The 13,568-nt window shown below is 39.6% G+C and overlaps 2 protein-coding genes across 4 annotated transcripts in view; both read left to right on the top strand.

The window, feature by feature from the left end:
- Positions 1–181: 181 nt before the first annotated feature.
- On the top strand, positions 182–2,946 carry LOC148423917 (claudin-14-like). Of its 2 annotated transcripts, XM_088415842.1 has the most exons (4): positions 182–470; positions 723–804; positions 1,462–1,716; positions 1,786–2,946. In XM_088415842.1, the coding sequence occupies exons 3-4, from the start codon at positions 1,498–1,500 to the stop codon at positions 2,266–2,268; spliced, it is 702 nt and encodes a 233-aa protein (XP_088271968.1). In that variant the 5' UTR covers positions 182–470; positions 723–804; positions 1,462–1,497; the 3' UTR covers positions 2,269–2,946. The 2 variants fall into 2 exon arrangements, with proteins under 2 accessions (XP_088271968.1, XP_088271969.1); XM_088415843.1 differs by lacking the exons at positions 182–470; positions 723–804 and having other exon boundaries at positions 1,384–1,716.
- A 1,362-nt stretch (positions 2,947–4,308) lies between these two features.
- LOC148423916 (high-affinity choline transporter 1-like) overlaps positions 4,309–13,568 on the top strand; it is a 10,128-nt gene continuing 868 nt past the window's right edge. Inside the window, exons 1-9 of one of the 2 annotated variants that reach the window (XM_088415841.1) lie at positions 4,309–4,462; positions 5,597–5,817; positions 5,885–5,998; positions 7,437–7,592; positions 7,936–8,084; positions 8,178–8,321; positions 8,471–8,624; positions 10,169–10,386; positions 10,600–13,568. The exon at positions 10,600–13,568 is cut by the window's right edge and continues 868 nt beyond it. In XM_088415841.1, the coding sequence (XP_088271967.1) occupies positions 5,634–5,817; positions 5,885–5,998; positions 7,437–7,592; positions 7,936–8,084; positions 8,178–8,321; positions 8,471–8,624; positions 10,169–10,386; positions 10,600–11,250 (1,770 nt within the window). In that variant the 5' untranslated portion in view covers positions 4,309–4,462; positions 5,597–5,633 and the 3' untranslated portion in view covers positions 11,251–13,568. Of the gene's footprint in view, positions 4,463–5,427; positions 5,818–5,884; positions 5,999–7,436; positions 7,593–7,935; positions 8,085–8,177; positions 8,322–8,470; positions 8,625–10,168; positions 10,387–10,599 lie in introns of those variants that run through there. The other variant, XM_088415840.1, reaches the window with a different exon arrangement.

Here is a 13,568-nt window from a genome sequence, read left to right as displayed (position 1 = left end):
GTATATTGGACACTCCATATAGCTAATGTCACAAAACATCAAAAATTATACTATTGGTCAGATTAATGCAAAGGTCATAAGGTCTCAAACACAAAACTTATGTGAGCATTTTCAAAGTTGGCAGTTTATATCAGAGCAGTACTCCAAGCGTGGATGCTTTCTGTCAATGTTTAATTTCTTCTTCCCTAAGGGGCGGTGAGGATGTTAGAAAATAGATGAGGCAGCGTGCCCTCCTGAGAAAAGCTCTAAACTGAACACTGCGCTCATTAGTTACAGATACAGACAGCCGCCACTCAACGGAGACCAAAGCCCAAAAAGTTTCAGCCCCTTGGCTTTACACTGGAAGAATATAGCTCATAGACCGTGACAGAATGTAATCTCGCTGGATTTCACTGTACTACTTGGGGACAGTGCCCTTAACTGGAAGAATCAACCGGCATTTGCAGCCTGAGGGACTCAAGTTCTTGAAGGTACTTTAAAGTCCTTGTAGCTTTTCTCTGTATTCAATCAAATGGAACCTGTGTGAAATATTTTTTGTCAGCGCAAATGCTCAGTTTGGATTGTCATTCATTTAGAATGTTTTTTTAATGTTTGTTATGTGTGATTGAAATGAATCATACTGACAGTTGTTACTAAAAAATTCCCAAGCACTTCATCCCAGTGCAGGATGACGCGATCGAAACCCAAACAACCTTATCTAGTTTTTTTTTTTTTTTTTTTAGGAGGTCTTTCCGCTTGGGTCTGCGAAATCATTAAAGCAAACTCCATCACGTTCACTCCAGTGAACTTTCTGTGCTGCCATTGGTAATAATCCAAATTTTCTCCGTTTATACCCTGCATCCAGTGCCTCACATTTTCCACATATTGTCATTTCGAGCCTCATTCCAGGTTGTATTAAAATTAATCTCATATCTCAAAATTCTACTGTACACACAACACCCCTTTATTTATGAGTTTTTTTTTTACATTTCTTTTTATATTAAAAATAGAAAACATTTATATAAATATTCACTACCTTTGCTCAAGTTCACAATTGAGCTCAGATGCCGATCCTTGAGATGTTTAATCCGAGTCCACCCACGGTAAATTCAGTTGAATGAACATGAATTGGAAATGACATACTTGTCCATATAAGGTCCCACAGTTGACTGTGCTTGTCAAAGCACAAACAAGCATGAGCTCAAAGGAATTGTCTGTAGACCTGCGAGACAGCATTGTCTTGTGGCACAAATCAAAAAACCCAATGGTCACTGTGTCAGAGCTCCAGAGAGAGCCCACCAGAGAGACAACCATCTCTGCAGCAACCCACCAATCAAGCGTTTTATTTTTTGTGATAAAAACGTATCCCCACTCTAAAAGTGATGTGATAATATGTAAAGAACTTGTTAGATATTGTGGTTGGCGAATGCACTATTTTACAAATGACCTTATGTGCTTCTCATCTGACTGGGATGTGTGGAGATTTGCAGCTTGGGAGTGTTTACAAGTGAGTCAAACATGACCTGTGCTGCGCTTCTGCTCGTCGGACTCGTCCTGAGCTTGCTCGGGTTTTTGGGAACTGTAATTGCCACTCTGCTCCCACACTGGTCCAGCTCATCCCACTTGGATTCAAACATCATCACGGCCACCAGCTACATGAGAGGCCTGTGGATGGAGTGTGTGTGGTACAATGTGGACATTTTTCAGTGTGACCTGATGCTGCCATCGGACATGCAGGTAAAGTACTGCATATAGACACTTTTTTTAGAGTTTGAATATTTCCATGTCTTTCCTCCTCATCAATAGGCTGCGCGGGTACTCATGGTGCTCTCCTGCCTCACCTCCATCCTGGCACTCGTCGTTTCTGTGATGGGGATAAAGTGTAACTACTTTGTCCAAAGCTCAGTTATCAAGTCACCCCTGGTCATGAGTGGAGGGATTAGTTTTATCTGCGCCGGTTTATTCTGCTTGACCACAGTGTCCTGGAACACCCATGACACCCTCATGGATCTCTATGACCCCTTTCTTCCAAGTGGTAGGAATCATGAGATCGGCCTGGCGGTCTATCTCGGTTACGTGTCTGCCTGTCTCAGTGTGTGCGGAGGAATGGTTCTGTGCTGGAGCAGTAGGGCAGACAGCTCGCACAGGCGTCCGCAAAGGCAAAGGAGTTTGTCGTCACCCTGCCCTTCGTACATCAACATCACCGACCCAGCCCCTCCTTCGAACAATCCTCTAGAGGCCATCAATGGTAACCGAAATGGTGACAGTCTCTATGATTATGTATTGTAAAGGTTTCCCGGGAACCTTTGCCCAGTTCTTTTATCTTTAAAGGGATAGTGTGTAAGATTTAGACCGTTATTCATTACATACAGCAGGAGCTGCTGCAGGTTTACCCTTGTCCGTAGCTATAACAAACATGGCCGTCTCTGAAGAAGTGCCGTCTGCCATGTAATGTCATTTAATGAGAACTAGTTTTATGATTATATTTAAAACATACTTTTTGAAAAAACGTTTTTGCAATTTACAGTCATTTAATTTATTTCTTTTCGATGAAAAACGGTCTAAATATTACACATTGTCCCTTTAATGCTCGCTATGCTAATAGTAATTACCAGAAGATTTTGTTCAACTATTTAATGTATGCAAGCAAGATGGAAACACAGCTTTTGAGACTTAATTCTGGTGCAAGCGAGAAGAAGGTCACCGTCTCACAAAATGGTTCCTAACCTTTTTCTGCCACGGAACTTTTCTTACACACTAACACAACTCTTTACTCTGCAATGTGGAAAAACTACCACTAGAGAGCGCTATTTATCGGTAGATAGAACCGCTGGGCGTCAGCCATGCTGTTGCTTTTGTACTATTAATGCAGACGTGATGGTTCCCACTTTTTTTCTTATAATATATTTTTTATTGGAGTACTATTTGAAAGACATCGTCAAACTGAATAAGTGACCATTCATCCACCAAAACATATTCACGTGCGATTTGTTTGGGTGGTTTATTTGACCATATTAGTTACATTGTTCACCATTAAATGCTTGTAAAATTACATCATTTGATCCGTCAGTTTTTTATGCATATCATTTGTCTCATTTACACAATTATTCTAACAATATATATATTTTTTTTTCATTCGATGTTCTCCGGCAAAGCACTCATTAGGCTGGCCCCTCAAAAAGTACAAGGAATGTTCCCAATTAGAGCCTTGCTGTGCATCTCAGCCTGACAGCTGCACAGCAGCTAAATTATGGTACCTGTCATAACACTATCACTGACAGTTATGACACCTCCAACAATATTTACATTAAGGAGTGGATGCCGATTAACGGTACACTAATATAGTTCATAACTTTAAAATTTTCTCTTAAAACGTTTTTGTCATATCAATAGGTATCTGTTATAACCTTTACTAACGAATATTGTTTTTGTTTTTAACTGAGTAGTAAAAAATTAATGGGCAGTGATACTTGAAAAAAAAATTCCCTCAGAAATATTTTTTACAAGGAGTTAGGTTTTCAGTAAATTTTACTACTGTAGTATGTTAAAAAAATGAAGCAATTTTCGAAGGAATTGCATGAATTTTGGAATCACATGAGACGATATAATAGAATGAGTTTTAAGTTGGAACAGTTTGCATTGGTTGAAAAAAAAAAGATTTTTTTGTTTGAAAAAGAAAATAGATGTGGTAGGGAAGAGATCCAAGTTGGAATGGTTCGAATGAGTCAAAAGATAAAATTACATAGATCTGGAATGTTGACCGTATCATTGGAAAAATAAAATGGCGTAAGATGAGCAGGATACCACCACCTGTAGGCCCAAATGACACTCAAGAGCCAAGCAATTGTTTTGCCACCTAAATCCACTTTAAGATGACATTTGGTGCGTTAAACCTGAGATTTACCGGTGCCGATCTAAACTGACTGATTCACAGTTGCAGACCCAAAGTGGCCCATAAAATTCCAAACAGACACACAAATCTTCCTCCTTAACCATCTTATAACCAGTTAAGCTGAACAAGCAAGGCCAGTACAATGATTATGAATCAAAGCTGAAAAGTAAGCAAGCGAACATTTGATCATATTGGAAAGCTTTGCAGGCGAGGCTGTGCGTCACGCCACTCTCTATTAGGCGCTATTTCGGTCCTGCCCTGGAAGACATTCATCCAGCATCTACCCACCCTGACAGCATCCAATAAACCCAACACTCCCATTCATCTCCGCACCCACGACAATCCACCCCCACCCACCTTTTCCACTCTCTCGCTCGCTCCCCGTCCCTCGCTCTCTCTCACGCACACACACGCGCATATTTCCCACAGATGTGCCAGGGATTTGCAGACATAAAAGATAATTTTGTTTGAACTTTCAGGTGAAACATAACTTGTATCCATCAGGCATCTTCTTTCATCCAATTTTGGACCCTTCTTATTCCTGCTTTTGTCTGTGGCTATCAAGTGGTTCATATTCTTCCCAAGAAAAAGGTGAGGTGTTTTTCATTTATATGTTCAAGTTTCTCGGCTGTTGTGTGCTGGCCTAATATGATGCTTAAGTGACAAATGTTGATTTCAACATGGATCGATGATGTCAAGGAGCCCCTGAGAAATCATGGTGTCAGCACAACAGGGAACCAAGACTCACAGTCTGATTCTTGGGATGCGGCACGTCAGAGTTCAATAGCTCTAAATTAACTTCTCTTTTGACTTGGATCATTCACACCGTGTTTTATTTAATCAGGATATACAAAGTAAAATAACAAACAAATGTGTTGTGAAGAGTTCACTGTCACAAGCTCCTTGATTATTTTGGTAATAAACTTCAAAAGATGAAAATGTGTTAATCATAGTGCTGCAAAGCAATTTACATTTTAATGAATAAATAAATGTTATTTGTAGCCTGATCTGCAGCATGTCAGAGTTCAAATCTTTGTCGCATGTGTTCATTTTGAGGAGCCAAGTGTGTGTGTGTGTGTGTGTGTGTGTTTAAACATGGTTAGAAAGAAAAATAATGTGTAATATCAGGAGATTTAATTTGCACCACAATTGTCAAAATATGTAAATATTGTGCATCATGAATGTGTAATCACCATAATCAATGATTCATGTTAACACTATCCATCTGTCCATCTATTTTCACAGCCGCTTATCTTCCCTCGGCTCGCAAGTATGCTGGAGCCTCTTATCGATCTTCCGGCAGCCAAAATAGTTGAATTCATTTTATTCGGTTGTTTATTTCTTAGATGTTTTGTTTGTTTGTTTGTAATTAGAGAGTGTATACACAACATGTGTGCAACATCAATGAATGCATCCCAAAAAACATTAGAAATTCTTAAGCTTCCTTTCAGAAATATTTCCTTTTTAACAAATAATAATGTAAACTACCCCCTCCATTGTGGGCCTTTATTTCCGGAGAATGTTGGTTCATGTGAACACAAGAGTTTGGTTTTCAACAAAAAAATGACTATAATTGACAATAATTTCAAATGCACAAGCATTAAACCAAAAGGGAGGCAACCTGCTACTTATTAAGAGACCTTTTTTCAAGTGTGCAAGGTCATTCTTCACAAAGATGATCTCTATTTTTGGACAGATTACATTGTTTCATTTTTTCATTTGTAGTCATTTTCTCAATGAGCACTTAAAGACAAGGAACAAGATGACTGTCCACGTGGAGGGCATAGTGGCCATTGTGCTTTTTTATCTGGTGATTCTCTTCGTGGGCATTTGGGCGGCGTGGAAGAACAAGAACTCCGGAGTGACCGATGGCGGGGACCGGAGCGAAAGCATCATGGTCGGCGGCCGGGATATTGGCTTGTTTGTGGGTGTATTCACGATGACAGGTGAGTAGTCCAAATTTGTTAGCATAGAAACGAATATCGGTGGTTGATATGTACCGTGTCTTTTCAGCTACTTGGGTGGGTGGAGGCTACATCAACGGAACAGCTGAGTATGTCTACTTGCCTGATTATGGCTTGGCTTGGGCCCAAGCGCCCTTTGGCTATGCTCTCAGCCTGGTTCTCGGTAAGAACTAATGCTTGAGTGTAAAAAGACTTGATCAAATTGCTTTGTGAAAACATAAAATGTACTGGGAATAAAACTTTTTTGCACCATTCTTAAATGTCTTACAAGTGTAAAAAATGTTAACCACTGTCACTGTTACGTGAGAAGACTTGATTTCATGACCTTAAAGGGGACGTCAACCCCAAATGATTTTTGTAATGGAATGTTCTACGCAGACCCATAACCCATATTTTCCACATTATAAGGTGCACTGGATTAGAAAGTGCATCTTCAATGAATGGTCTATTTTAAAAGTGTTGTCTTATATAAGATACATTGCATTATAAGGCGCCTAGAATAGAAGTTACAGTAGTGGCTGGGGTTGTGTTATGCATCCACTAGATCATAGGTGTCGAAGTCCCGTCCTCGAGGGCCAGCATCCTGCATGTTTTCCGGTTTTTTTTCTCCAAAACACCTGATTCAAATGACTAGCTCATTAGCAAGCTCTGCAGGAGCTTCAAAATGATCCCAATCATTTGAATCAGGTGTTTTTGAGGGAAAAGGTTTGAAAACATGCAGGAAATCGGCCCTCGAGGACTGGAGTTCGACACCTGTGCACTAGATGGAGCTGCATTAAAGAGATGTCAACAAAACAACCAGATACATAAGTCAAACTTTTCAATCAGAAATTAATAATGAAGAAGATTTGTGGAATGTACTCGCTAAAGAATGGGGAAAAATACTTCTTGGTTATGTTAAAAGAGTGTTTAGATCAATCAAGAGTTTACAGAATGTAGTTATGTTTCAATTAAATGTTAAAGGAACAGTGTATAAGATTTTCACTAAAAAGGACTAAATTAAATAATTGTATATTTCAAAAACTTGCAAATGAATGTGTTCTTAACCAACAGTATGTTTTAAATATAATCATAGGTCTAGTTATCATGAAATGATATTACATGGAGGGTGGCATTTCTCCGGAGGCGGCCATGTTCATTATAGTTCTGGACAATGATAAATGCAGCACCTGCAGCACCATCTGCTGTCTGTAGTGAAAATCTTACACACTATCCCTTTAAACATATTATTTAATCAAATTGCAACCAAAATCCTTAAAAAATCCTTAAAAACAGTTTCTGGACTTATTTTATGAAATTGCGCTTGCTCTTATACCTTATAATGCGGTAAATACGGTACATTTTTATTTTCACATTACCAGGACTTGAACACCACTTGCCCTTAATTTCAAAGTTATAGCAACATCCAAGTTTTTGTGAATCTCATGACATCTCCATTTTTTAATTGTTTTTGTGTGTGTGTTTTTGTTTTCACTGGTTGGGCTCAATGAAAGATTCTGTTCAGTAGTGAGCCTAGGCCATGAGTTAGTAAGATGTGTCAAATCCTATCAAATACACAATGTGAAAAGATCTGAAGTGACACCGTTTCCAACATCTTGCAGGTGGACTTTTCTTTGCCAAGCCCATGCGATCCCGTGGCTATGTCACAATGTTGGATCCTTTCCAACAGCTCTACGGAAAGAGAATGGGGGGTCTACTTTTCATCCCTGCTGTCATGGGTGAAATCTTCTGGTCTGCAGCCATTTTATCTGCCTTGGGTATGTGATTTTTAAAATACATGACAACGTATTTGTCTGGACTAGTGATTCCCAATCGTTGTGCCATTGCACATTAGTGTGTACGCTGATCAGGTTGTAATGAGGGAAAATATCCATTTTCGTTTTGATTTACGAACAATAGTATAATTTTATACCACTATCTATACCTACCAGAACAAAAGCTTTGTGAAAATTTACAACTCAATATTCCATTCACATACTTCTTGTGATGTTTTAGCCTGGTGTTGTGTGAGATTTTTTGAAAAAAAGTTGTGCATCAACGCAGTAAAATTAGGGAAACGCTGATTTAGATGATTTTCCTACAAAGTGTATTGTCCCACAGGGGCTACTCTGAGTGTGATCGTGGACATAAACATCAACATGTCAGTGGTGATCTCAGCCCTGATTGCTATCTTCTACACTCTGGTGGGAGGACTCTACTCTGTTGCTTACACAGACGTAGTTCAGCTCTTCTGCATTTTTGTGGGTTTGGTGAGTTTCACAATCACCGTGCCAGAAACATGACAACCGTGGATGATCAATGAAAAGTTGCAATGTTTTCATTCGATGTCTTCTGACCATCAGTGGATCAGTGTGCCTTTTGCATTATCCAATCCTGCCGTGTCAGACATCAGCGTGACAGCCAAGGAGGCAATCCACCAGTCACCCTGGCTGGGGAAGATTGAGCCTGCAGACAAATGGCTTTGGGCAGATAATTTCTGTTTGCTGGTAAGTTATACCCGTCTCGGGGAAGATCCATCATGCAAAACAGTAAATCTGTCAATGTAGATTCGATGTTCATCTTGGGGCAGGAAGCAATTGTAATTACAGTACTTGATGTGGTAAAACTATAAATGCCATTGTATTTCTATTTCTAGATGTTGGGAGGGATTCCCTGGCAAGTCTATTTTCAACGGGTTCTTTCTGCATCTTCAGCTACCTACGCCCAGGTTCTTTCCTTCCTCGCTGCCTTTGGCTGTTTGGTCATGGCCGTTCCCTCCATCCTCATAGGAGCTATAGGGGCTTCCACTGGTAAATGTGCACTGCCATATGGGCTGGGCCCTTAGTGTGCTTTAATACGCATTAAATCATAATGATTCCCAAAGGATTCGGCTAAATTACAGTAATCGTATGTGGGGAAAATAAATGACCTCTTGTGTCAATGCCAGTTACTCAGCCTAACCAAACTGTGTACTCCGTAAAATGATTGTCCATCCCAGCCCTTCTCAAATTCAGGAAGAACATGAAAATAAACTATCAATCGTACTCAGTTATAATCATTAATGACGTCTACAATTCTAATGGTACAATTCCAGAAGCAGACAGGACACGGAAGAGCAGAAGTAACTGCCAGTTGTCAACTTATGCATCAAAGAACAAACCAGTCACCAATATGATAAAGGTGATTAATACATAAAAATGCCAAAATACGAATAACTTTATGACAAATGAGACAAATATGTGCCAAGAGCAACTGATATCACAACATCGGAATCAACACAAGACAATTGAAACATTTAGGAATTACAGCCTTTATTGTGAAAGGACATTTCATACAAAGAAGAAATGATACCTACCGTACATAGTTGTTTACAGCATCTTTGCTTTTGTCAGATGTGTAAATGTTGATGCCTACTATGACTCCAGGGTAAACAAACGGCAGAAGCATGGAGCCGCAGCAAGCACGGAGTCATCAGACCACGTGCATTTAGTGAATATTACATCTGAGGACGAGCTCATTAATCTGACCCATCTGAAGCTGTTTCATGTACTGTATAACCATGAAGCATTAATAAACCCCTGCTTGTTAGGAGAATGTACACCTCTGGAGAATGAAGTTAATTTTTTAAAACACGGCAATGAAAATATGCCACGTGCAGAAAAAGTAAAGTAAGCCAGAGAAGAGCTGTCGAGTCAAACCTGCAAACCAACCGGCACAAACAACAACAGCCCCCATACCTTAAATTTCAGTACACTCCATAAAACTACACACTCAAATTGTTGTTTATTGAAATGTAGAAAATATGAGCAATGCAATAACCTGACTTCATCAGAGCCATCAGAGCAGATAAGTAAAATGTGAAAATGTTGCTTCGGACAGCACTACACCATCTTATCATGACAACTGCAGTGCAAAACAACAATTTTTTACTTAACAAGCTCAAAGTGTCCAAGAAAGAAACATTCAACACAAATGACTGACTGGGAAAGAAAAGACAGCAAGGCCTGGAAGACATGTTACATCGAGAAACTGAGGGATGAAAAAAAAAAACGAGTTTTCTGCCATGCCCCAAATAAAGGGCATGGCAAAAGTCCGAGAAAAAAAATAGAACAAGCGGCGACATTGAATGTAGGGATGTGTATGTTTTGAAGTCTGTGAATCTATGTGTATGTAAGAGTGTCCTTGCGCTGCCAATCCAGTCCAACCCACAGTCTTAAGGCCACCTGATAGGAGGGGGAGGAAAGATTGTCGTATCTCAAAAACCATCCAGGGAAAGAAAGTCCAAATGGCGGTTGTTGCTGAATCTTGAGAATATGGTCAGAAATACATTTCAAATTTCCATCCTCATCTCTAGACTGGAACCAGACTTCTTATGGGGCACTCCCTCCTAAGGATAAAGACGAGTCGGACATGATCCTGCCTATCGTTCTTCAGCACCTCTGTCCACCTTATATCTCCTTCTTCGGCCTGGGAGCAGTGTCAGCCGCCGTCATGTCATCGGCAGATTCCTCCATTCTGTCAGCCAGCTCCATGTTTGCCAGGAACATCTATCAACTAGCCTTTCGACAGTCGGTAAGACCCGCAACCTCAATCGGCTTTTACATCTGTAATATGTCCGCGTTCATAGAACATTTCCAGTTTAAGTGTTGTCTTGAAATAATTCAAGAGTCATCCATCCATATTGTTTAATTGGACCTGTCAAATCAATTCGTCAAGACAAATATACATCTCAACCAGAATTTGATGGATACAGAGTTCAATGATCCTTTTCTAATGATCCTCTAGGCCTCGGATCGTGAGATTGTCTGGGTGATGCGCCTCACTATCTTCGTTTTTGGAGCCCTCGCCACAGCCATGGCTTTATTAACAGGAACCGTATACGGTTTGTGGTACCTGAGCTCGGACCTGGTCTATGTCATCGTCTTTCCTCAGCTTCTCAGTGTCCTTTTTGTCAAAGGAACCAATACCTACGGCTCAGTGGCTGCCTATGTTTTTGGTCTTTTGTTACGAATTGGCGGAGGTGAACCCTATTTGAAACTTCCTCCCTTTATCTATTACCCCGGTTGGGTGCTCCAGGAGAAGATCCACCACCTCACTGGTGATGTCGAGTACTTTGTCCAGCAAAGATTCCCATTCAAGACCGTGTCCATGGTGGCTTCCTTTTTGGCAAACGTGGTATTTTCCTACCTGACAAAGTATATTTTCGAAAGTGGTACCCTGTCACATAAGTATGACTTCTTAGATGCTGTGGTCTCCAAACACAGCAAGGAGATCATGGACAAGGCTACACTTGTGAGCCACGACAATATCATCCTCTCAGAAATGGCGCCCGTCAAACAGGCACTGGGCGCCTCCCTCGCAGCCACCTTCACCAACAGAGAGGTCCTGAGCAATGATGAGGTGTCAAGTCCTGACGAGTTTCAAAATGAAGACTAGACATTACAGGGCACAATGCAAAGAAAACGACTACTGCCACACTAGGAATCCAAGCAGTGAAGCTCTGTGATGGTATCCGTCTGATACCACATATTTTATTTGACGTTAATAACATTAAAGGAGGTCCTGAAGTCAAGGATGCTTTCAAAACTGGTCATTCCAGATTGGATGCTACCAAGGTAAGGAATTGGAGATTGGAACAAACTTCTGGGTCTAAAATTCCAATGGCCAAATGGCCAACTTCAGTGTAAATGATGGCTGTTGTTTTGCTGTCTTTAATCCTGTTATGTGTAAGAGTAAGATTCCACAAACCAAAATGTTTTGTCCAAACCGTACGGTCGGTTTTCTCCTCTTGAACCCAAGCTTCCTGTGTACTGGCTACCAATCATCAAGAATCCTTACTTGTCTCTGGAATATCTGATGCCTCCTTTGTTTTGGATATTCCTTGCCTAAAACCAGGGAGGTGACCGTTGACCAATTGAGTCAAGCATAATATTGTTTTAAAAGAATATTCTCACAGCAATCATGGTTAAGTGCCACTAAATAAGATCAAAGTGAAGATTATGACATATTTATTATTAGAGTTTTTGTGGGTATAGTGCAATACTACAGTACCAAGAAATGGGCATTGTCTACCTATGCAGACAACATGTGCCAGGAAAGATCCAGGATTGGCGTCACAGAAACTATATTCACACCCAAACAATGAGTTTTTCTATCCAACGTGGGCCAGACGCAAATGAATCAACAAAGATATCTGAGGCGAGGAGGGAAAGTGCACTCGACCTCAGAGAGATTACTTTGAATTGGAAATCTAAGTTTGATTTTAGAATAGATCTTTTGTGCCACCATTTCTGGAACCTTTATCACATACCTTTTACATGTTTATGTCCAGTAATGGTCATAACGAAATACAGTACTGTGCAAATGTTGCGCATGCACCATCCCCCTATAAAGTCGGTGGAAGATTTGAGTAAGATTCTCTGGGTAGCTGTTTACCAACAAAATGAATGCCGATAATTAGGAAAGTTAAGACGATGCTGGATGTATTCACTTTTCTGTCTTTTGCACAGTACTGTTTATCAACTTGTCTTATGTTCCATTTGCATAGAGTATGTTTACGAATAGAGCAATAATATTTTTTAGTACCAATATCCACCATTGTACAGACATATGTAATGTTGAGTAAGCAAGTTTTAACTGATGTCTTTTACTTGTATTCACTATGCTCTTAAAACACCAGACATCTCATGTGCAGTAAAACCTCATCCAGACCTCACATGAACAAACTCGTAACCAAAGTAGATGTTTAGATATGAATTACATTTAGTCACCAAATAAATATCTGGTGTTATGTGAAAGAAAAATAATGTATGTGAAATTTGTATGTGAAATTTGTCAATGGTTTCATACGGCGTCTGTAATCTTCAGCTAGTTTGAGTCAAGCTATTAAATTTTTTGAAACTCTTCCTGAATAATCTACAAATTTTAAATGATGAAGCATAATGAAACATTATTATTCCTCATTACAAGCTATATTTGGCTGTTGGATTGGTTTTTAAATATGTGTTAGTTTTTTAAGGCCTCTTAGATGCCTCATGTTTACAACTTGCTTATAGTTTGCTTAAAAATCCTTTTGTGACAGTTGAAGACACCAATTTACAAATAAAGTTTATGTTAAATAAATAGTCTTGTGGACTGCCGTACTCCATCGTATGGCCACTAACATTGAAAATAAAACAAACAGACTGATATTTTGTTTCTAATTGTAGGGACTGACAAAACAGTTGTGGAAAAAAGATGAAAGCAGCATCAGAGGGTTAAAAGTTGTATGAAGAGCCTAAATCAAAAGAGTGAGATGAAAGAATCGAGCAGTGAAAATTTGTAAATGGATGACCTTTAAAAAAAATACCACCATTTCAGTTATGGACCATGATTTCAATATTTCAAAGTCAGATATGCATTAAGTGCAACTGACTGACACTTTTATTATGTGCAACTGATAATTTGCTTAGCTTTGACCAGTCTGCCACTGCAGATTAGCTGAGACAGAAAAAGATTGTTTCTTCTGCAGGATTGTTTGTCAGCACTGATCATCATTGATCCAAACATCAATTAGTCCTCAGGACACTTGGTTAATGATGTGAAAAAAGTACGGATCAGGTTTTTCACAATGAGGCAGAACTCACAATAACATTTTGGATTTATTTACACACTATTAGCATTTCTCTCTTTTTTTTTAAAGTCAAAGTGTCATCTCTTTGAAGGGCACTCATATACAAACACATACGCAGACACCACATCAACTGGCAACAAGT

The sequence above is a fragment of the Hippichthys cyanospilos genome, chromosome 5 (assembly GCF_059441005.1).
Source record: "Hippichthys cyanospilos isolate Australia breed blue-spotted pipefish chromosome 5, RoL_Hcya_1.0, whole genome shotgun sequence".
In the NCBI taxonomy this organism is placed as follows: domain Eukaryota; kingdom Metazoa; phylum Chordata; class Actinopteri; order Syngnathiformes; family Syngnathidae; genus Hippichthys; species Hippichthys cyanospilos.
The sequence above is the reverse complement of the archived record's forward strand: the minus strand, read 5'-3'. Positions and strand labels throughout refer to the sequence as shown.